Source organism: Ceratotherium simum, chromosome 35 (genome assembly GCF_057802395.1).
Source record: "Ceratotherium simum simum isolate JZ-2026a chromosome 35, ASM5780239v1, whole genome shotgun sequence".
Classification (NCBI taxonomy): domain Eukaryota; kingdom Metazoa; phylum Chordata; class Mammalia; order Perissodactyla; family Rhinocerotidae; genus Ceratotherium; species Ceratotherium simum.
In genome coordinates this window covers 8,445,223-8,467,679 of record NC_141934.1, presented here as the reverse complement: position 1 = coordinate 8,467,679, position 22,457 = coordinate 8,445,223, and the positions used below count along the sequence as shown (strand labels likewise).

Genomic DNA, 22,457 nt, shown 5'->3' with positions numbered 1-22,457 from the left:
GCTGCCTCTCCTTGGGACTTTTGTCTCACTCTTGTTTTCTAGTTGATGGTGCCTGTGTCTTGTCTTTGGGAGGGAAGATGGTGTCTGATTTATTTCGGTGTCCCCAGAACAGTGCCTAGGGCCTGGCGCCTGGTAGGAAGAAAGAATGACCCAAGGCATGTGACCGGCTGCTGCCATGGAAGTAGGATTAGAGTGGGGGGGAACCCAGGCAGAGGGGGAAGGCTGTTGAGCTTAGAAAGGAGGAAATGGCTGCATTGAATGGGGAAGGGGCTGTGACTGGGGCACAGGAGGCTGCTGGGCTGCAGCTGCTGGGGGTCCATCCCACAAGTCAGACTTGCAGCTACATGGGGAACCCATGGCTCTGGCCCCTGGGCCTGGGGAGGGGCAGATAAGCTGAGAGCAGGCCTGCTGTCATTAGGCCTTCCTCCATATCCATGCTGTATCCCCACCCAGAGGCTGAAGCCTGGCCAGGCAGGCAGCACAGGGAGGCTGTGCAGGGTGGACTAGGGAGCGGTCAGAGAGGCGAACCCTGCATTAGGCCCTGCACGGAGTGAATTATGTACATTAGCTCACTTTCTCCTCTCCTGCTGTCCAGATCATCCCCCTCCACTCAGTGGATGAAGAAGCTTGGATTCAGAGAGATGAAGTCCCTTGCTGGTCTTCTAGAAAGAAGTGCAGGATTTAGAATTCAAACCCAGGTCTTCTAATTCCCAGAAAGGAAGCACTTTCCCATGCCGGGTGAGGGTGTGAGCATCTTAGGAGCGGCTCTCAGAGAGCTGAGAAGGTCAGAAGCAGATGGTGGGGAGATGGGGTCTGTGCTTCCTTGCCACTTCGGCCTGCCTGCCCCAGAGGCAGAGCGAAAGGCTGTCAATGCTGCAAAGTCCCAAGCTGGGATTGGCAGCAGTAGTCCCAAACCGATGACAGAACAGGATGGCAAGGGCCCCAGAAAGAAATGTCCAATACCACAGTTCCCCGAGGCAGGCCAATAGCTAGGTTTAGGGGACCTGGCCCCCCACAGCGGCACCAGGCAAGCTCCCTACCATCTTGGAGTGGGGAGAGGTCCTGCACCATGGGGGCCTAACCTTAGAAGAGCTCATAAGACAGCACCTTAGATGGGGAAACTGAGGCCCAAAGAGCTCAGGTGTCTCATCCAAGGTCACACTGTGAGCTAAGGGTAAATTTGGGACTAGAACCCAGACTTCCTGCTCTTCTGATATCCACTGGCTTCGGCCCTGGTGGGCACTCCCGCTGGCCTCCTGCCCAGGTCTCTGACTTCGGGAGGGCGCAGGGGGCACGCGTCAGAGGCTCCTGCGCCCAGCGCATCTCTCCCTACTCCGCCCCTCAGGATCCTTTAAGAGGCGGGGCTTGGCCGCCAGCCCCGCGGCCCGAGCAAAAGGCTGGGACTTTACTCCGGCGGCGGAGAACGAGTCCGTGCTCCATCGGCTGCCGCAACCGCCGCGCCCGAGCCCGAGCCACGATGAGCGGCCGGGTCGGCGACCTGAGCCCCAAGCAGAAGGAGGCGCTGGCCAAGGTGAGCCCTTAGCCTGGCCCGGCCCCCGCCCCGGGCCGTGGCCCTCGCTCTCTGCGGCAGCGAGCTGGGAAGGGGCTGGTGGGGGGCGAGCGACCATGCGCGGAGGGCGGGCTGCGGGGAGAGCGGCAGCCGCGGCACCTGGCGCCCCGCGCCGCGCGGCCTGCCCCTCCTCCCTCCGCTGGCCCGGGGGGCCCGGGAAGTTTGACCACCGCAGCCCCAGCCCTCTGCGAGCCCTCGGCGGTGCCACCTGGGAAGAAGTGTTTGCTTGGAAGCTTTCGGAGGCAGCTGAGGGCACAAAGGCAACATTCATTCTGGGGATTGGCAGCGGGGCCCTGGGGGCAGGGGCAGGGCCCCTGGTTTCCTCCCATTTCCGGGAGGTTTTCCTCTTGCGGGGGCAGTGGCAGGATGGCCAGGGGTCCGGACAGCGCCTTAGGAGACTTGCATAGCCCCTGCTCTGGCATCAAGTCGCTCTGCGACCTTGGGCACAACCTGCCCTTCTCTGCTCCTTGATGAAATGAGCAGGTTGGACCCGATGATGTTGAAAGCAGCATCTTCTGTGTGAAGTCTGGGATCCTGCAGTGACTTACTGGGTTGGGGTTAGTTTGAGCTGAGACCAGCCCTCCTCGTCCTGCAACCCAGGCCCCTCCCTGGCTGGGACCTGGGCTGCTGCTCTTCAGAGGGCAGGGAGGTAAGCCTGGCTTTGCTTTGGCACCTGGGCAGAGGAGGGGGCAACAGTTCCAGGGCTGGACCCCACCCTCCCTGCCAACTGAATCTCTGTCGCCCTTGGGGAAAGGGGAAGTTGGCTGTGTTTGGAGCCAGAGCTAATGGGATCCAGTCTCAAGGTTTGGGAGTTCCACAGCTGGGCAGTGTTCCATTGCTGGGAAAAGGAGGTGGGGGCAGATATTTCCTGCCATGACAGGGGGGCCAAGGCACCAACCCCATGAAGGCTTTGACCCAGGCTGGGCGTCCCCCATCCTGGGGAGGCTGAAAGGGGAGGTTTCAGATTTTACTGCTGACCTGCAGGGGAAGTCAGGCAGAGAAGGGATTAGGTGGTGATTAGACTGGAAACCAGGGGCTGGGGAGGTCCTTGGTAAGGAGTAGCTTCGCTTCATGCCTGGGCGCTGGATGAGCAGTTTCCTTGGGAGTCTGGGAGCTGTTTGGGGGATAGGATGGTCTGAGTCCCTGGCTGACCTGGGCAAGGGGCAGAAGTGGCAGGTCCTCATTGGTCCCGTCTGTGGCTGCTGTGTAGGTCAGTGGCTAGGGAAAGGTGAATGGCTGGGAGGAGGAGGCCTGGTGAGGGTGCGTGGGGGCGTGCTCCCCTACAGGACAGTGAGCGCTTGGAGGTGGGTGTGGCCATCCCTTGTGGTCACTGTCCACCTCCCTTGTGTGGCACTGCCTGCACTTTCTCTCTTCACGGCTTCTCGCTGGAACTGTTCTCTCCACCTGGATTGCCCTCCTCCCTCCTCCTGCTGCCTTTGAAGTCCTTCAAGCCCAGCAAATGCCATTTTTTATATGAAGTCATATGAGACCACTGTCTTCCTGGCCCCATTCAGAATCAAAGTCTGCCTTCCCCCTGCTCCCCTAGCCCATTGCTCACCATTCCGTTACGGAGTGGGCAGAAGACCACGGTGGAGAGAGTGCATGCTCTGGCCTCCCCAGACCCGGGTTTGCTTCCCAGCTCTGCCAATTACCAGCTGTTTGACCTTGGGCGTGTTACTTAGCCTCTCTGAGCTCTCATTCCTTTATCTGTAAAATGGGGACAGTCATACCTCTGGGGACTCTGAGTGAGGCATGAATAAGATGAGTGCCACGTTCAGTGCTGGGCACATGGAGAATGGTTGGTAAACTGACAGCTTTTCCTGTGGCACGTCCCAGAGTGTCTGCTATCACAGTTAGCTGGGAACATGTCTGCCTGCCCGCCACACGGGAGTGTGTAAGTGCGTGCAGCCAGGCCGGGGCAGTGTCTTACTCCCTTCCCACGTCATCCCTGCTACCTGGCTCCCACCGGCACGACAGACAGAGTGCCCCGTGCAGCCCAAGTGCTCAGCCAGTGTCTGTAGAGTTGACCCGTGGTGAAGAAGGGTCCAGCAAAGCCCCTACGGAGAGTCCCGGGCAGAGGGTGGTCAGGGTGGGACCTGCCACTCACCCAGCTGCCTCTCCCTACAGTTTCGGGAGAATGTCCAGGATGTGCTGCCCACCTTGCCGAATCCAGATGACTATTTTCTCCTGCGCTGGCTCCGAGGTGAGGGAAGAGGGGCTATGGGAGGCTGGGGCAGGGGTTCGTTCCGGGTAACAGAATGGCACCCTCTGGAAACCCTGCCCCTAGCAATCTGGGGATCTAGAATATTCAACCTTTAGAACCAAAAGGGCCCTTGGCAATTACATAACCCCAAGCTTCCTGTTGGGTAGATAATGGACACTGAAGCTCAGAGAGGTGAAGTAACTTGCCTCAAGTCACACAGTGCTTGAGCTGCAGGCAGACAGAGGACTAGAGCCAAGGTAGGCTCACTCTCAGCCCAGTGCCCTTTCTAGCCACTCGATAAATCCACTTTGCTGATGGACTTGGGGAAACGAGTTGAGGAAAAGTGGAGAAAGACCCTAGCCATGTGGGAAGTTGGAGGCAGAGCCAAGTTTAACACGAGAGTCCTGGCCCCTGGGAAAGGCTGGCCCCCTCTGTGGCCTGTTAGGATGGCAGGCCACCTGCTGCCAGCCATTTAGGCAGCTTGAAGGAGGGGCAGAGTGCATGGGGAACACGGGGGCTCAGCCTGACCTAGGATGACAAGACTCCCCTCACGCCACTGCCAGGCTCCAGAGCCCTGAGTTCAGGTTCTGTCACTGCCCTGGCGAACATCTGCCCTAGGCTCCTCTCTGGGAGAGCAGGACAAGCCAGGGTGCCCTGCCTGTTGCAGGATGCGACACAACGGAGCTCTGCACATGGTGATGAAATGTGCACGTTTCTACCAGCATCAGGCTCAAACTCAGCCCCGCGACTCAACTCCTGAAATCCTTCCATTCTTTTCCCTCTTCTCTCCTGTGATTCAAGTCACGTACCACCCTCTCTGGTTCTTGTGACATACTTTTTTTCCTTTTTAGAAACTTTATTACCAGACATAGAAATAATGGAGAAAATTCCATTGTGTTAGACTGGCAGAGATTAAGTTGTGGCATAGAATCATAGCCCAAAATATTAAAGTACAAATCATACCCAATTATTTATTTATAGACATAGAAACACATATACATACCCCAGGAGTCTTGGGAGAGGTGAAGAGGTGTATTTTCCTGTCCAGAAATTGACTCAAGCTGGCACGCTCTGAGGGACAGCCAGCAGGCACCCCAGGGCAGGTGGAGCCAGGAGAGCCACATGGGGTCCTGTGTGCCTCTGGAAGTGCCACTTGCTATTTTCCCCCAAAAAGCTGCAAACCGACCCATCCCCCCAGTCACCCAGAGAAGGTGGAGGGGCAGCGCAGGGGCGGCAGTGGCTTCATTCCAGGGCTGGAGGATATTTTGGCCCAGCTCAAGGGCTGTAGCTAGAAGTGGGTGGGTGGGGAGAGTGGGAAGATGGTGCTGCCTTAAAGGGCCGGCTGCAAGATGATCAAACAAACTACTGAGCCGCTGTGAGGTGGAGAAGTGTGGTTTCAGAGAGCTGTTGAACAGCAACGCAGCTCTCTCTTATCTAAGAAGAGGCCAACCTGAGCTTCTGGCAGCGGGGTTCCCAGGCACCCCCAGTTCCCCAGTCCTGGGATAACCATTCTTTCTGCAGGAATACCAAAGAGTGGGGTCATCCTCATTTGCGAGATGAGAAAACTGAGGCTCAGAGAGGGGAAGGCACTTACCTGAAGGCACACAGCTAATGCGAAGCAGAATCAGTGCAGAAACCGAGGGCCCCAGATTCCTGGGCCAGCCTCCTCTCCATAAGCCACAGCTGCCTTCTGAAGCCAAGCTCTGCCTCTTCAAATAGAGGAGTGTCCCCTCTGCACTTTATTTGTGCCTTGCATTTCCCAGGCAGGAGCTCAGGCCTGGTAGACTCTACTATGAATTTCAATTAGACTTTTTGTTGCCTTTTTTTTTTAAGAAAGCTTTTCTCTTTCTCCCTTCGATTTTAAAGGAAACATTTGCAAGGCACACAGCAGAGTGTCTTTCTCTAACCTAGGTGTGAGCTGGGGTCCCAAGCTTCCCGGCTTCTGCTGGCCCCCAGGCCCTGAAAGCAGGCACACACATCTCCACTGCCTCCCCGAACTGGGGCTGAGCTCTGGGCGGCCCAGCAAGGAGGGTCAGATGGCAAGATAAAAACAAGGAGGTGGTGGGAACCCTGTGAGGCGAGCAGAGCAGGTCTGAGTCCTCTTGTTTTCCAGGACTAGAAAGTGGTCAAATATGAACCCGGGACAGATGCCCCATGCCATGCTTTGAGCTACCCCTGAGCGGGGCCGGTGGAGCCCTGGGGAGGCCTGCCTCAGCAGGCATGGGGAGGCACCAGGCGGGGTACTGCCAGGGGCAAGTGGCAACTTGGGGAGGGCCCCCGGAGAAGACCCTGATGTTGGGCTCTGACAGAATAGGGTTCCCTGGAGAGCCTCCCTGAGATAAGGGGGCTCACAGTTCACCACCACTCCTGTTCCCTAGGAAGATACGGGCTCTCCTCACAGTAGGGCTGTCCTTCCTAGGAAGGATTCCTACTTTCACAGTCCAGCCATGCTCCCCCATCATGAGAGCTTGTTGCCTTGCATTCTCTAAGTGTTTCTAGCTCATTGGATGATTCAGTCAGAGATGTACAGTATCTTGTCCAAGGTCAAACAGGGAGAAGATGGAAGGGCTGAGATGCAAACCCAGATTATATTCCTCTACAAGCCGCCCCCTCCCGCCACGATGGCACAAGAAGGGTGGCAGTCGGGAGGAACTTCCCGATTGAAGCTGTGCAGGTCTGCATATGTGTGTCCAGCACCGATGATGGGTGTGGCATTGGTCAGATCTCTTCACGCACCCTTTGGGTGCAGGAGAATGGACTGGATTTCACGACAGCAGAGTCAGGGAATGTGCTCGGCCACTCCCAGAGAGCAGTGATTACAGGACCAGAGATAGTCCAGAGGGCAGCCTGTCTGGCCCAGGTTCAGGGCTGTCAGCAGATCTTGATGTTGATCCAATCTACAGGGGACATACAGCTGGGAGGGACAGTTCATAGGTCAGACCGCAAAACTGGTCAGAATCCGGATCTCAAAAGCTCTTTAAAGGATGAAATGAAGCTGACTTTCCCGAGATGAAATCTGATAGCGATGGATCCAGAAAACCACGCCACAACATAGGGTATAGAGGCTTAGCAGCAGCACAGGTGGGAAGGATTTGGGGGTTTCAGTTGACTGTAAGCTTCACCTGAGTTAAGGGTGTGACCGTTGCCAAGAAGGTTCTTAGGCTTTATTGGAGAAGGGTGGACAGCACACTTTAAGAGGGGTACTGGAAAACAGCCAAAGGAAAGTTATTTGGGTGGACTTGAAACCAAGCTGTGAGGAATAGTTAAAGGATCCATGGATGGGCAGCCTGACAGCAGGGGCACTCAGGGTGGCAGCACAGAATATGCCAGTATTGGAAAGGTTGTCACGTGGCTGAGGAAGCCACCCTATTCTCTGAGTGTCTCTGGAGTGGATCTCCGCTCAGTATAACAGTGAAGATTGAGTGCCAATGGCAGTTCGGGTTATCTGGGAGCAGGTGGCCTTGGGGGGCAGTGAGGTCTTCGTGTTCAAGCTTGAGCAAGATGGCTTGTGGGGTTCGTGCATAAAATAAAGAGCTGGCCTAGGTGAACTCTAATTCTGAAACTTTCCAGGAACCCTGGGAGGAGGGCCCTCTGTGTCCCATTGGTGTCTGTGTGTGTCCTCTGAGGACCTGTCAAGGTTGACTGAGGCTCATCAACCCTTCCATCCTACTGGGATGTTCCGCCAGCACCGCCCCAGATTACAGGCAGCTATGTTCATCCTTGAACTGCTGGTCAAGTTCTCAGGACTGGATGTTAGACTGTGGAGGAGATTACCTTTGTGTAAGGGGAAGGTTAAATGATAAGGGAGTCCAGGGTTTGCTTTCCCTGAGAGGAGATGAGACCCTTCACCTGATGGCATCCACTAGGGGAAAACTCTTTTGCCCCTGAAGTTGCAGTGCTGCCCCCACCAGAGCTATGGTGCTCCAGAAGCCCTCAGTGGAGGTCCGCATATTAGCTTCTGCATGCAGGGTGATCTGCGAGTCCCCTGGGGCCATGACGGGGAGGAGCCAGCCCCAGTATGGGACTAGGGAAACCTCTCCATTATTAGATGCCCAGTCTGCTGCCCTAACCCTGACCACGTTTCTCTGTTATAGCAAGAAGCTTCGACCTGCAGAAGTCCGAGGCCATGCTCCGGAAGGTGAGATCTATTTGGCCCTGAATCCCACTGTTGCCTCTGTCTCTGCCCATCAGAATCACACAGTGCTTGGATTTCTTTTGCTCACCCCCACCCACTCGATCACAGCCTGTGGCTTGTGTAACATATCTGAGTCATAGCCGACCACTACTGCCTGATCCCTCTGGGACAAAGTGCATTCCTTCCCCTGGAAACACAGAGCTTTCATAGCTCTGGGCCAGCCAAGAATTATAATCTGTTCAGCCCAGACCTCTAAAACAGGCAGTGCCTTCTTTTCATTCCTGCCGGTTGCCTTCTCGTGACTAACCTGTGGTCTGGTGGTCTGTTCATCCTGTCACCTATTGCTAGATGCTTCTTAAGGGGTCCCCTTGCCCCTGCTTTTTTAAAGCCCTGATTGTGTGTTTGCAGCATGTGGAGTTCCGAAAACACAAGGACATTGACAACATCGTGAGCTGGCAGCCTCCAGAGGTGAGGACGAATGATCCTGCCTCACCCCTATATTAGGTCTGTTGGACCCACAATCTGCGTCTTGGGTCTACTGGACTGGGACCCTCAGAGGAAAGGTCTGACAATGCCAAGTGAGCCCTAATGGTTCCCAGAATGGGTATCTGTTGGCACCCAGGGGAGGGCTTTGGAGAATGAGATTGACGAACCCAGAGGAAGGCTCTGGGATATAGGGAAGATGTGGCCGCCCTGGGCTTGCTGAGCAGGTGCCGCCTCTGTGTCTTTGCCCAGGTGATCCAACAGTATCTGTCAGGGGGCATGTGTGGCTACGACCTGGATGGCTGCCCCGTCTGGTATGATGTCATTGGACCTCTGGACACCAAGGGTCTGCTCCTCTCAGCCAGCAAACAAGACTTGCTCAAGACCAAGATGCGGGACTGCGAGCTGCTTCTGCGTGAGTGTGCCCGCCAGACGGAAAAGGCGAGTGGACCAGCACAGTTGAAAATGAGTTAATCACGGTAGAGGTGTTCGAGCAGAAGCAGGGATGTCACGCAGGGATGTAAGCACAGCCTCGGGGCTGAGGCCCAGACGTTTGGATTTCAGAGACAGTGAAATTTCAAAGTTTTGGAAACTGACATATGTTGCCAAATTTTTATTTTTCCGAGTAACGACTTAAAAATATTTACCAGCTACTTTTACCGTAATTAACCCCCAAAACTATAGGAATGGCGTAATCTCACAATCAAGGGCAGTCCTTTAAATTGAATAAATTTAGCTTCACAAAGAATTTACGACATTATTGTTATTTTTCTCATTTATCTGGGCACGTGAAATCTTTGTCATGGACCACCATATCCTTGGACAAGTGTTTGGGTCCTGCTGGTGTTGATGAGCTCAGAGTCTGTGCTTCTTGAACTCTGTATTCAAAGAAAGATAAGGACAGCTGATTCCCTTACTGAGAAAAAGACGGACGAGCAAGCTGGAGCTGCCACCACGATCTTCTTTGTTTCCTCTTCAGCAGTTGAAAAGATCCAGGGAAATGATGTGATATGTTTGGGAGCATTTCAATACTGTCATCCACAAACATTCACTGAGAGCCTAGTGTGTGCAGAGACCCTGCAGGGCTGGGGGTACAGAGAAGCATTAGATGGGATGTACCCTTAAGGGCTTAGGTTGGATGAGAGCATCTGTGCCTACGAGAGAAGTGGCACAGGCCCCTACCGTCTGAGCACTACCTGGGTGCTGCACACAGAGGAAGAGGGAGGCCACCACGTCAAACTGAGAACAGAAGGGACCTCAGATGTAATCTAGATCCACCCAGTCATTTACTGGATGAGGACACTGAGCCCTAGGCAGGAAGAGTGACTTGCCTAGGCCATAATTCCAGCCCCAGGGTGATTATCTGGATTTGGAAAACCCTAGGTACAGCCCTGCCCAGATCTGGTTGCACTATGGGCACATGATGTAATCAGCGTTTGCCCTGGATTGGGGTGGGCTCCTGCAGTGGGGCAACCTGATGTGACTCTGCTCCTCTGTCCTCTGCAGCTAGGGAAAAAGGTGGAGACCATCACCCTGATTTATGACTGCGAGGGGCTTGGCCTCAAGCATCTCTGGAAGCCTGCGGTGGAGGCCTATGGAGAGGTGAGCAGTAGGGCTGGGGAGGCGGGGTGGGAGGGGGACCCTCTGCTCTGGTGCCCTGTGGGATGGCTGAGGCGATGGGGGCGGAGTCTAGCCTGGAGGAGGCAGGGCCTCTCTCCCTGGCACAGAGGTCTGAGCCAGCTGGACGCTGATTTTGTTCCCACAGTTTCTCTGTATGTTCGAGGAAAATTATCCTGAAACACTGAAGCGTCTTTTTGTTGTCAAAGGTACGTTGGGAAGTACCTGTGATGAAGCCAGATGGGAAAGAGGGGCCAAAAATGTCACTGGGACAGATTCAGGACAGTGAAACAGAGTGAGCCAAAGGAGGGCTCAAAGGCCAAGTTCAGAAGACCGGCCTGGACATACGCAGACTGCCCTATAATTTGCAACGCTTTTTGGATTTATTACCTCCTTTGACCCACCCAGCCCGGGGAGGCAGGAAGACCGTACCTATTTGGCTGTACCCCCTGGACAGACAGGGAAGCTGGGACTCAAGGAGGTGCCCATGCCAAGCCTCACACCCTGGGAACTAGGGGATGTGTGGCCCGACACCAGGGGCTGTGGAGGACACTGTTAGGGACAGAGTGGGCACTGCTCCCAGTCTCACGTCATCTGGTCTCTGTTCTAGCCCCCAAGCTGTTTCCTGTGGCCTATAACCTCATCAAACCCTTCCTGAGTGAGGACACTCGTAAGAAGATCATGGTCCTGGGGGGTGAGTAGCCCAGACTCTTCCCTACTCCACAGGATGGTCTGTGGCCCCCAGTGGGGCTGGCTTTAGAGGGATGGCCGTAGCCACCAGGGTGAAGGCTCCCTCTGCTGATTTGGTAGCAGTGGGACCCAGGAACAAGCTGGGCCTGGGCTAGAGTCTTCCTGTCTGTTTTCATAAGAATTCTTTCTCTCAGACATTCTAGAAGAAAGTACTGGGCTCAAAGATGAGTGAAACGCCAGTCCTTGCCCTCAAGGAGCCTACAGTGTAACAGGAGAGAGAAGACCTCTAGAAAGGAAGCTCTGATGCAAACTAGAAAAGGTACTAGGAACAGCATAGAGAAGGTACCAAGGAGGTCACAGGAGCAGGGGTTGCTTTCAGTTGGGGGCAACTAGGAATGGCTTCCTTAATGAGCACCTACTGTGTGCCAGCCACTGGACTAGGTGCCAAGGCTACAAGGATGAATAAGACAGAGTCCCTTGAAGAGCTCTTGGCCTCTCGGGGAAGGGAGACACAAGCGGATGTCTATCAGCATGATATGTTAAATATAAAAGAGGGGGATGGAAAAGCGCGTGGGAACACTGAGCAGGGGCACTCACCCCACCTGACCGAGGGAGGACGTGGTGCCTTCCTCCGCTGAGTACTATGGAATGAGTAAGAGGCCGCCAGATGAGGCAAGGCAGAAGGAACAGCATTGAGCAAAGACCGTACGCACCATGGTTATAGTTGTTGTAGACGCAGGCTGGGCATGGCAAGAGATGCGGCTAGAGAGGGAGCCAGGAGCCAGGTCCCAGAGAATCCAGGGCACCGTGCTAAGAAGCTAGGACATGACTCCACAGGCCACTGGGAACCAGAGATGAGTTCTGAGCAGGGGAGTACCAGGATCAGATTTTCAACTGAGACCCATTGTACTGGCAAGATTGTGAAGGACAGACACCAGTTTGCACACTACGGCCACAGTCTATGTTGCAGGCCTGAGCCGGGGCAGTGGCAGAAGAGACAGAGGAGAGCATGGATTTAAGACTTATTGAGGAAGTAAAATGGCAGAACTCAAATGACTCGATGTAGGAAAGGAGGAAGAGGAATCTAGAATGACTCCCTAGTGTCCGGCGTGAGTGACTGAGTATTGCAGTCACTCTGATGCAATTAGTTCAACTGGAGAATACAACCAGAAGAATAAGCTTGAAGTTGAGTTTGAGGAGTCTGTGAGATATGCAAATGCTGGGGACACTTGAGCCTGGGAGCTTGGGAGACAACTCCAATCTGGAGATTTGGGAGTTATCAAATACAGGCAGCAGCTAAAACCTTGAGAATAGATAAGACTGAACAGAGGCTGAACCCTGGGAAATATCCAAGCTCAAGGGTAGGCAGAGAAAGAGGAGCCCACCAGGGAGACGAAGAAGTGACTGATGAGGCTGGGAAAGAAGCAGGTCGACAGGGATTGGACGTGCAGAGAGGACATCGGGGCACAAGGGAAGGCTGGCAAGGAAGATGCACAGGAATCAAGGCAGCCAGGGACAGACAGGAGTTGAGTTTTGCTGGAAAATTAAGTGGAGTAGTGGGAGAAAAGGCTAGATAGGTAGATTGGGACTGGCTCATGGAAGGCTTGATGCCACCTATGGAGTTGAACTTACGGGCAGGTAATAGGGATTCTGAAGGTTTCTGAATGTTCACCTTTAGGCAACACATTGAAAATGGAGATTTTCCAGATGTGTGCCAGTGAGCCCCAGGAGTGGACTGAGGCCGTCTGGAAAGTACAGGACTTCTGGGTTCTATTCCCAGCTCTGGCAGCCATGAGTTCTGCTTCTTGTTGCCTCAGTTCCTCTCTCTATAAGATGGGAAGATTCCTCCTGGCCTTGTTCCAACTCTCCAGCTGAGCTGGGGGAAGAAATACAAAATCTGAGCAAAAGGCTCGAATGATTTTTGGCTTTGCTGCTGCTACCACCCACCATGAGCATGAGACAGGTTTCCTGGCAGCAGAGCTGTGGGGGACGTTCAGTCTGTTTTCCCACCCACGCCTGAAACCCTTTCCACCAAACCCGCCTGAGGCTGAGAAGGTACAGGATCTTCAAAAGAGGAGGGAAGAAATTCACTCTGGGCTGGTCACAGAGCTGAGCAGCACAGATTAACTCACCCGGCGACCACACACACTGTGTTGCAGGAGTTGCATGCGCTCGGGTCCCTAGAAATCTGAGGGCTGGGAGACCCTGGACCATCTCCGGGTTTCCAGCCAGCACCAGCGGCAGAGGACACTGGGCTGCACCCCCTGACATGAAGCTGCTGCCCGTATATGGTTTCCAGTATCAAAATGTTGTACTTGGCTGATATTTGTTTAGGAGTTTGGAATGGTGGAGAAGTGGTCCTCAGCATTGGTTGCACTAGAGTCAAACTCTCCTAGTCAGGAAAGGGCTTGGTTATAAAAGAAATGAGCCAAATCACTGGCAGCTAAACAGCCCAAAACAATAGGAGTGGAAGTGAAATGGTGGCTGGGGTAAAGCCAAAGGAACCCATTTAAGGAGTCACACTACAGTGATGCATTCATTCAGAATGTCACGATTGAGCTTGATGATGTATAGGCGACAGTGGGAGATGAGACACATGGCTATGTCCTCATGGGGTTCAGTCTGACCAGCATAGGTCATGTTGATTCAGGCCCTCCTGCCTGCTGCACATGCTGTTGCCTCTGTGTGGAATGCCCTTCCCTCTTTTCTTTGTTCCCTCCTGCTTGCACTTCAGATGTTTGTATCACCTTCCTGGGAGTGATAATACACTCTCATACGTGTAGGGCACTCTACAGTTTATAACACCGTCTCAAGTACTTAGTGCCCTTCACTCCCACTGTAACCTTGCAGGGCAGGAGCAGCTAGGCTCAGAATGAAGTGATTTGCCTCAGCTGGCCAGAGGCAATGGGGACAGGACCCCAGGTCTCCTGATTCCTGGTGGAGGGCAGGGCAGTGCTGTGAGTGGTGGCTCCTTCTGAACCCCCTGCAGAGCTGTGCACACATCACATGCTCCTAATGCCCGTGTTTGGTGTGTGGGGGCGGATGGGTTTTTTCTTTTCTGCCTCTTTTGCCTACACCGCCAGAGCTGTGATGGAATCTTGCCTAGTGGTGACCCTTCTTTCTCCTTCCCTCCCTCACTTGCCAGCAAACTGGAAGGAGGTTTTACTGAAATATGTCAGCCCTGACCAGCTGCCTGTGGAGTATGGGGGCACCATGACTGACCCCGATGGAAACCCCAAGTGCAAATCCAAGGTATGGGCTGCCAGGGGCTGGAGGTGACCAGGGAAGGCTGGCTCAAGTGCACTTTCCAGCTCACTCCATGCTCCGCTTCTAGATCAACTATGGGGGTGACATCCCCAAGAAGTATTACGTGCGAGACCAGGTGAAACAGCAGTATGAACACAGCGTGCAGATTTCCCGGGGCTCCTCCCACCAAGTGGAGTATGAGATCCTCTTCCCTGGCTGCGTCCTCAGGTAGGGTTCTGGACCCTTCCAGGAGACCTGAGCCTTTCAGCCGTAGATGCCGGTCTGTAGGCTGGGGTTGAGAAGCCTTGGTGGCAGGACCCCAGAGAGGGGTGCACACAGATGGAATCATGTCTAAATGGGTGGATGTCCCCACAGGTGGCAGTTCATGTCAGATGGTTCGGACATCGGTTTTGGGATTTTCTTGAAGACCAAGGTGGGGGAGCGGCAGCGGGCAGGGGAGATGACGGAGGTGCTGCCCAGCCAGAGGTACAACGCCCACCTGGTCCCTGAGGATGGGACCCTCACCTGCAGCGATCCTGGCATCTGTAAGTGTCCGTGTCTTGGCTTGAAGCCCCTGCCCTAGCTGTCTGCCCGGGAGGTCCCTCTTTCTCCATGGATTTAGGCTCTCAGACTGTTAGAGCTAGACGTGGGTCTCCATCAGCTTAACCCTCTCCTTGCATAGACACGGAAACCTAGGCTTGGAGAGGTGAATGACTTGCTCAGGGTGACCCAGCTGCTTAACAGCAGGGCAGGACTCTGACCTGATCCTCCCAGGTAGAGATGAGTCACGGTTCGAGGTGATCACAAGGGTTCAGAGCATCGGCTCTCTGATCCAGGTCTAACTGGGTCCGTGACCGTGACCAGACATTTCTTGGCGATGCTCCTTCCCCAGACGTCAGAGAGGCAGAACTGGCTGGGTGGGTGTAGGGATCAGAGGGTGAGCAGATTGCTGGAAAGCCCAGCCCTGACCCCTCTGAGCTTCACTCATCTCCAGGTTGATCAAAAAATGGGCACAGAATGTGAACAGGAAGTTCACTGGAGAGGAATAAGAAGGGCAGCTAGGCATTTGAAAGGTGTTTAACCTCACTCAGCTCTGCAATATCGATTAAAATTTCCTTTGACTCAGCAGTTCTACTTCTGGACATTTATCCTACAGAAATATTTGCACAAAGATATAGGTACAAGGATGTTCCTAGCCGCCTGGGAAACTGGCAATAAACTAAATTGCCTTAATAAGGTCTTGTTAAATAAATTATGGTCCATCCATACAATAGAATACAATATACCCATTAAGGAAAATAAATTAACATATAAGATGTCTGATACATCTTAAAAAATAAAGCATGAAATATAGTAATATATGGTATATACTCACTTTGGTTAAAAAAAGTGTGTACATAGAAAAGTATTCTGGGGAATCTATGCTAACTCCAATGGTGGTTATCTCTGGGGTGGTAGGAAGCTTGTAGAGGGCTTTCATTTTTTACACTAGTTCTGCAAATACAATTTATTTTACAATGACCATGTACTATGTTTATAAGCTGAAAAACCACATACACACACCAAAAAACCCCTATCAACTCTTCAGCTTCCTTTCTGGTAGAGCCAGTGGGCCAGGTGTGGACAATCAGTGACAACAAGGGCTTTATCGTCCAGCCGAGTTGGACTTGACTGCTGACTAGTCCTTAGGCACGTGACTTAGCCTCCCTGGGCTTGGTTTGCTGATTGCTACAATGGGGATCAAATTCTCTACCTCACAGGGACACATGATGATTTTTTGTTTTTTGTCAGGAAGATCAGCCCTGAGCTAACATCTATTGCCAATCCTCCTCCTTTTTTCCCCTTTTTCTCCCCAAAGCCCCAGTAGATAGTTGTATGTCATAGTTGCACATCCTGCTAGTTGCTGTATGTGGGATGCTGCCTCAGCATGGCCGGACAAGCGGTGTGTCGGTGTGTGCCCGGGATCCAAACCCGGGCCGCCAGTAGCGGAGCGCGTGCACTTAACCGCTAAGCCACGGGGCCGGCCCCGGGACACGTGATGATTAAATGTGATAAGGTCTGCGCAGCACTGAGCATAGTGCCTGGCACACAGCAAGCACTCAACACCCTGTATCCACCATTACTCTGATTAGGGTGAGACCTGGGGGAGAAGGGCTGTCCTGGAGATGGTGCTAGAGATAGGAGAAGCCCTCTGCCCCATTTCTATAGCAGCACCGCCAGGACATCTGAACTAGGCCCACAGATGTCTCGGCCTCTGTACTTGTCCACACCATCACCCCAACCTCAAATTCTGTGTCCTCCCCCACTTCCTAGGCAACCTTGAGTCTCTCCGCCCCCTCCTCACAGATGCTCTGTGGTATGGCTCCCTGGGGAGGAGTATTCTTGTTAGTGAGCAGCAGGTCCTGGGGGAGAAGGCGTATACTGTGTGCATCGACAAGAACAAGGCTTAGCACCAGCCCAGATACTGTCATCCATGGAGCATAAAGCACTTCTTACATACAAGCTTGAATTTCTTTTTCTAGGGAAGCTGAGGTATAGAGAAGGGATGTTCTCTCTCCCACAAAGTAGCTTGCATAGACACCAAAAGACAGAAGACACCAGAGAATCCTAGAGTCCTGGTCCAGGATCTCTTGGCCATAGACTATACTAGAGATGATCAGGTCTACCCGTGATGTGACCCAGGAGAGGGTGGAGTCCCAGACCAGGGAGGTGATTTACCCAAGATCATGCAGCCAGTCGCAGAGCCCAACCCATTTTCCAGCATTGCCGATTCCCCTCAATAGTATCTGAAGGACACAGCCTGAGAAAGGACCAGGAACCTTTTAACATAATCAGGCTTAGGTTGGCAAATCCCAAATTTATTTTAGCTCCTCTTGGATACATTCCTGGATGGAACGGTTGTCCGCCTGTGGGGCCTTGACTGGGAGCTGCTCGTTGTCCATTCCCAGGAGGAGCAGAGGCAGGCCACAGCAGCCATGCCCTCTTCCCAGGTATAAAGACAATGGCGTGGGATCAGCTGTTTGGGGCCACGGCTCAGGTTAGACCTGAGCCCGGAGAGAACCCAGTGTTAGGTTACAAGCTCACCTGTGGGAGGGCAATGCCCTTGGAGAACCAGGTGACCCCCTGCAAGGTAGAACATAATCACCCAGTGGAGAAATTAAAACTCTGCCAGCCTCCAATGGCAAGAGCACATTAACCCTCCCCAGGCTGCTCTGGTCCGTGCCCAAATGTATTCAGTTACACTGGAAGAAACCCCAAGTCTGATTTGATTCCACTTTTTCTCTCAACTATTTCCTAAGGGCCTACTGAGTATAGAATACTCTACTAGGAAAGAAAAATTTCAGAAAAAAAGATCTGGATTTTGTCTGCCAGGCATGCCAGTGTGGTCTAGAAGACCTGAAACACTGCATGAAGATTAAACAGCACTGCCAGCAGAGCCGAGGTGAAGAGAGCCCAGCCGGGCACCAGGGGACCTGGTTTCTGAGTCCAGCTAGTATTTTGAGCAAGTGTCTCTAAATACAGGCAAGCGTTGGGGATGTTCTGAGAAATGTGTTGTTGGGCAATTTCTTCGTTGTGCAAACATCACAGAGTATACTTTCACAAACCTTGATGGTATAGCCTGCTACACACCTAGGCTATATGGTACTAATCTTATGGGACCACTGTCGTATGTGCAGTCCATCGTTCACCGAAACGTCGTTATTCAGGGCGTGACTGTAATTAGGTTTTGTTTTCCTTCTCCTTAAAACAAGAGGAGTGGACTAGAGCAGGAGATCTTAGTTTGGAGTTCATGGACTCTCTAGAGCAGTGATTATAAATCTTAAAAGACCAAACCACCTCCCTTTTATAATAGTGTCTAATGTCCCCTTCACTATTCTGAAATGAAATGCGTAGAGAATATAACTCACTTACACACATAATGAAAAAATCAATATAATCTCCTATCTGGAGAAATAAAAGGAAGCTAACTTAGAATATATATTTTTCAATACATAAATGAGAGGGCACAGTTATACCCACGCACCCCCTCTCTTCAGAGTGGTCCCTTGCCCAGTGGGAACCATTGCCCCAGAGGGTCCACAATGGGCTCCAGAGGATCTGAAATTGCCTGCTTTCATCAGACTCTCAAGAGGGTCAGTTCCCCAACAAAAGTTAAGGAGCCCTAGCCTGGAGGATCTCTGGGGGCTCTATGAGTCTGTGAGTACATGATCAGTGTCAGAATGAACCATGCAGTTCATGAACTCCACTTCCCTCGGGCCTGGGCCTCAGAACAGCCCCTTGTTTCTTGGGCAGAATATCACGCTAGGCAGGGCCGTCTCAATCCCGGTGCTTGGTCCAAGTTGCTCAAAGACTTCTCCTCCAGCAGGACTGACTCTGGTTGCTACGGCTCTGTCATCCAGGGCAGAGAGGAAGCTTCCCTTTTTCCAGAGGAGCCATTGGTCCTGAAAGAGCTCTGGCGCAGAGAGAAAATCGATGACTAATGCTCACTTCACATGATGGAGAAAGTGGGTGGTGTGTCTACCCTCGCTCTAAACTATGCATGTTATCCAGGGGCAGGAAAGGGGAAAGCTTAAGTCTCGGGATTAAATACACTTTTTTTTGCTGGGAAAAGTGAGAGAAGACTGGGATAGGGAAGGGGCAGAGCTAGTGTTTTCGTTTTCACATTCCGTTCTCTTGAAGGGGTGTTTGACTGAAATGGAACAGCTTCTCAAACAAAGAAGGGTTAGGCTAAAAGCAGTCTGTTCCTTGGCCAAGGCCTGGAAGGCTTCTCTGCCAACTGCATGCCCATGTTCTCTTCCCAGAGGAAACCACTGCTAACAGGTCTTGTCTATTGTCCTATCAAATATTTTCCATCCCTTTAGCAGCGTGACATGTTCCCAGAATATACAGGACATGTACACACACACATATAGATTCACAGGAATTATATCTGTCATTCAGTGTATGTTTGAAGGAATTTTGAAAGTGTAAAACTCATCGCAGGATTTAAGAAAAATTTCCTTTTAGAACAAGCACCTAAGTAATATCATCAAAGAGAACTTGGGAATGTAAGTAGACCAAGTAGCAAAGCCCAAAAAATTTTTTACATATATATTAACAAAAATGTTACAAACTATTTATAAATTGTTCTGCAACTTACTTTTTTGGCCTAACGATATATTGTGGACAGTTTCCCCAGTCATGTCTTACGAAGCTAACCTCTTTGATATTTCACCCTATGGATTGCAATATAAACCTTTTAAGCAATTCGCCTTTGAACAGTTGAGTTTTCCCAATCTTTTATTTTTTCCAACAGGAGTGCAGTGAGCATCCTTGGCCATTTATCTTTCTGTGGGATAAATTCCTGGCTCAGAAAGTTTGCACATTTTAACTTTTGTCAGAAACTGAACAGGGCAGGGCTTTCCAGGGCGCAAGTCAGAAGCAGCGTGGACCGAGGGAAATTCCAGCTCCATCACTTCCTCAGTGTGTGACACAGTGACCTCCTTTTTCTATAAAACAGAACTAATGCTGAACTCAGAGTTACTGTAAGGAAGAGTGGAATATCTTATATAGATTACCAGCCCAGTGCTCAGACACATACATAGCCATCATTACCATTACTATTATCATTGTGTATGCTGCTACTAATTCTACTCCTGCCTTTCAAGGCCCAGGTCCCACTTCAAGCTCTAACTCCTCTAAAAAGCCTTTCACATGATTTCAGTCTATAGGGCCCTCTCCTTCCAAGCTATTATGGACCTGGTTGTCTCTCTCACTCATCTGGCATCTGGTATGTTCTGTCATATTTTTTTCTCTCCGTGAACATCTTGTCAACCCAGCTAGACTGTTTCAGAAGGTGAAGGACCATTGCTTATGCCACCTTTGTCATCATTACCTACCACACTCCCTCGTTCAGCCAACAAAAATCACTGTCCCCAAGCCCGTGGTCGTCAGAATTGCCTGAATGTCTGGTTTTCTGCCTCCCCTCAGATGTCCTGCGGTTTGACAACACCTACAGCTTCATTCACGCCAAGAAGGTCAGTTTCACTGTGGAGGTCCTGCTTCCAGACAAAGCCTCAGAAGAGAAGATGAAACAGCTGGGGGCAGTCACCCCAAAATAACGCCTCCTCTGACAGCAGGCCTGGCTCCCTCAGTGTCTCCCTGTCAGTTTCTATTCCTTGTAGCCGTCATTTTTCCAGCACCCTGATGCCCCGAGAAACTGGGCTAGAAGAAGGACCTCGGGCTGGATCTGGGAGTTTTCGTTTCCGAATTAGGAAGAGGGAGAGTAGAGGAGTAGGTCTCCTTGCCTCTCAAATTACTAAGGAGTACCCAGGGGCTGGGCACCGTGATAGGATCCGTCTGTCCAGTAAGCTGTGCCAACTTCACCTACCAGTGACAGCTGAGACAGAAAGGGGGCGCCGGGAGGTGGCAGCAGGGAAGACATTAGGAAAAGGGGGAGAGATTGAAACGTAACACTTGAGGGAAGCCAGCAGCAGGCGAGGAACTTGCTCCCAAAGGAACATGTAAATCTAGATCATACTGAGGAGTAGCAAGGTAGCTGGTTTCTAGAGTAATGGTGGGAGTCAGAGGCTCTTGTAAATTTTCTGTCACCGGGGCTGGGATCTTTTGGCTTTTCCCAGGTTTCAGGAGGTGAGCCAGAGTCAGCATAGATCTTCCCACTCAGGGGTAGCCAGGCAAGCCTCTCCCTCACCTTGAGAACTTCAGCAACTCCGGGGGCCCTCCCACTGGCTGCCTCTTTAATTACTAACGATTGACGTGACTCAGAGGTTCCTGGGACAGTGAGCTTTGGTACTCAGCCACTGTCCTCCAGTGCAAACAAAGCACAGGAAAATTACCTCCAGGGTCCCAGCTCCGCGGAGGGCCAGGAGGGCTGGGTGTGTGTGTGAGTCCCGAGGCTTCCACTCGCCTTTTTAGTGCCACCAGCCCCACATCAAGTAACTCCATTTGAGCACCCCCACAAAATGACAAGTGGGATCAAGGTAGTATATCTCAGTGAGGGCATTTCCCAGTCTGAGTCTCCCGCGGTGTCCGCCAACCTGCTTCCTGACTGACTTGAGCAAGGCCTTGGCAGTCCTGTCTCTGGGAGGCGGAGGGTGGGTCTAGCGGGTTCCTGGTGCCTGTTGGGGACGCTGCCCGGGCAGGGGACCGCAGACTGGGCCTCATCTGGCAGACCCAGGGGCTGAGAGCAGCACAAATAGCTCCAAGCCCCTCTGTCCACGGTAACAAGCTGGGATGGCCGCGGACGCTCAGCGACCAGGGGCTGGAGGGCACCAACTCTGCAGCAACCACAGCACTTAACCCCAATTCCTCGTCCTGCAAACGAACACCAGGTCCTGGGCTGCACAGACCGCGGGAAGGCGCCCCGCCTGGGCCCTCGCAGGAAGTCCTGTCCCTCAGAAACCCAGGCCCTGGCCCCGCCTGGGAAGCTGGTCTGGCGAAGCTGAGGGAGCAAGAGTAGGGGCAGGGCCTGCGCGGACAGGACGGGGCCCGAGGCTGCACGGGCCCCAGCCAGACCCCCAGGAGGACATCCCGACCTCGGTTTACAACGCTCTTTTAGGAAAATTAACCAATGAATAAAGCAACATTCAGTGCACAGGAAGTCAATGCCCACCGCTTCGCCCCTCGCTGCCCCTCACTCAGCCCCAAATTTCGGCCTCAGGAGCCTAGTAGTAGCTACCCTCGGATAGCCGGGGCGCATGCGCAGAAGCCACCCGCTACTCGCCTCTTGCGTGCACTTTCCTTTGGGGCCTAACTGCCAGCTTGCCTCCTGATCGCCATCTTTACTGAGGGCACTAAGAGTGCTCGCGGCCGCCGTCGCTGTCAGGGCGGAGGCCCCGCCCCCTCGGGCTTCTCTGCGCCCCGGATGGTCTTGCGCGCCGACAAGTGCGGGTCTGGCGGGCGCGCGCTGCGCCGGCAGTGGGCCCTGACTGGGAGGGAGGCAGAGGAGCGACAATCACGTGGTATTAGGGACCGTCTCCTAATTCCGCGCCAGCACTGCTGGTGTTTCGGGGGCTGGGGATCGCTTTGCGCCCTGAGCCCAGATTCCTGCGAAGTCCCCCCTGACCGGGCTGCCCTACACGACCCTACAGTGACAGAGACGCCCAGGCCCTCAATAGGGAGTCAGGGGTCTTCATTTTCCCCATCTTTATGTGCCAATAATGAAAGCTAATTCTTTAATGAGCAACTACTGGGGACCCACGCAACACCCCTGTGCTTACCGCCTTGGGTTGTTGCAAAGATTCAAGGAAATAATACGTGCAATGCCCTTAGGAGAGAGCCTGGTACAAGTGAGCGCTCAGTAAATATTGGCTACTCTCAGTTTTTACAGGTGGCTAGCAGCTAATAGGCGGCAGAACTGGGATTTGAACCCAGGACCGCCTGTCTTTAATGGCTGTGCCTTTGCTCGCTGATAGCCCCAAAAGATTCACAGAGCTTTCGTGAAGTGCGCTCATTGCTCACATGGGTAACCTGAGGTCCCCCCATTGTGTTCTCATTTTCCTTAAGTCTTGTAC

At 52.8% G+C, this 22,457-nt stretch overlaps 1 protein-coding gene across 2 annotated transcripts; it reads left to right on the top strand.

The window, feature by feature from the left end:
• Positions 1-1,274: 1,274 nt before the first annotated feature.
• Positions 1,275-21,788, top strand: SEC14L2 (SEC14 like lipid binding 2). Of its 2 annotated transcripts, XM_087423968.1 has the most exons (12): positions 1,275-1,531; positions 3,698-3,773; positions 7,868-7,911; positions 8,317-8,376; positions 8,644-8,832; positions 9,898-9,993; positions 10,157-10,217; positions 10,619-10,702; positions 13,844-13,950; positions 14,033-14,172; positions 14,320-14,489; positions 19,915-21,787. In XM_087423968.1, exons 1-12 carry the CDS (start codon positions 1,478-1,480, stop codon positions 20,043-20,045), a joined length of 1,212 nt encoding a protein of 403 aa, XP_087280094.1. In that variant the 5' UTR covers positions 1,275-1,477; the 3' UTR covers positions 20,046-21,787. The 2 variants fall into 2 exon arrangements, with proteins under 2 accessions (XP_087280094.1, XP_087280095.1); XM_087423969.1 differs by lacking the exon at positions 3,698-3,773 and having other exon boundaries at positions 1,317-1,531; positions 19,915-21,788.
• The last annotated feature ends 669 nt before the right edge of the window (positions 21,789-22,457 follow it).

Bases quoted from the DNA above. Each gene is read 5' to 3' on its own strand.
- SEC14L2 (XM_087423968.1), top strand. From the start codon at position 1,478: ATGAGCGGCCGGGTCGGCGACCTGAGCCCCAAGCAGAAGGAGGCGCTG. The intron at 8,833-9,897 runs GCGAGTGGACCA...TGTCCTCTGCAG, and splicing joins GTGCCCGCCAGACGGAAAAG to CTAGGGAAAAAGGTGGAGAC. The intron at 10,218-10,618 runs GTACGTTGGGAA...TCTCTGTTCTAG, and splicing joins GCGTCTTTTTGTTGTCAAAG to CCCCCAAGCTGTTTCCTGTG.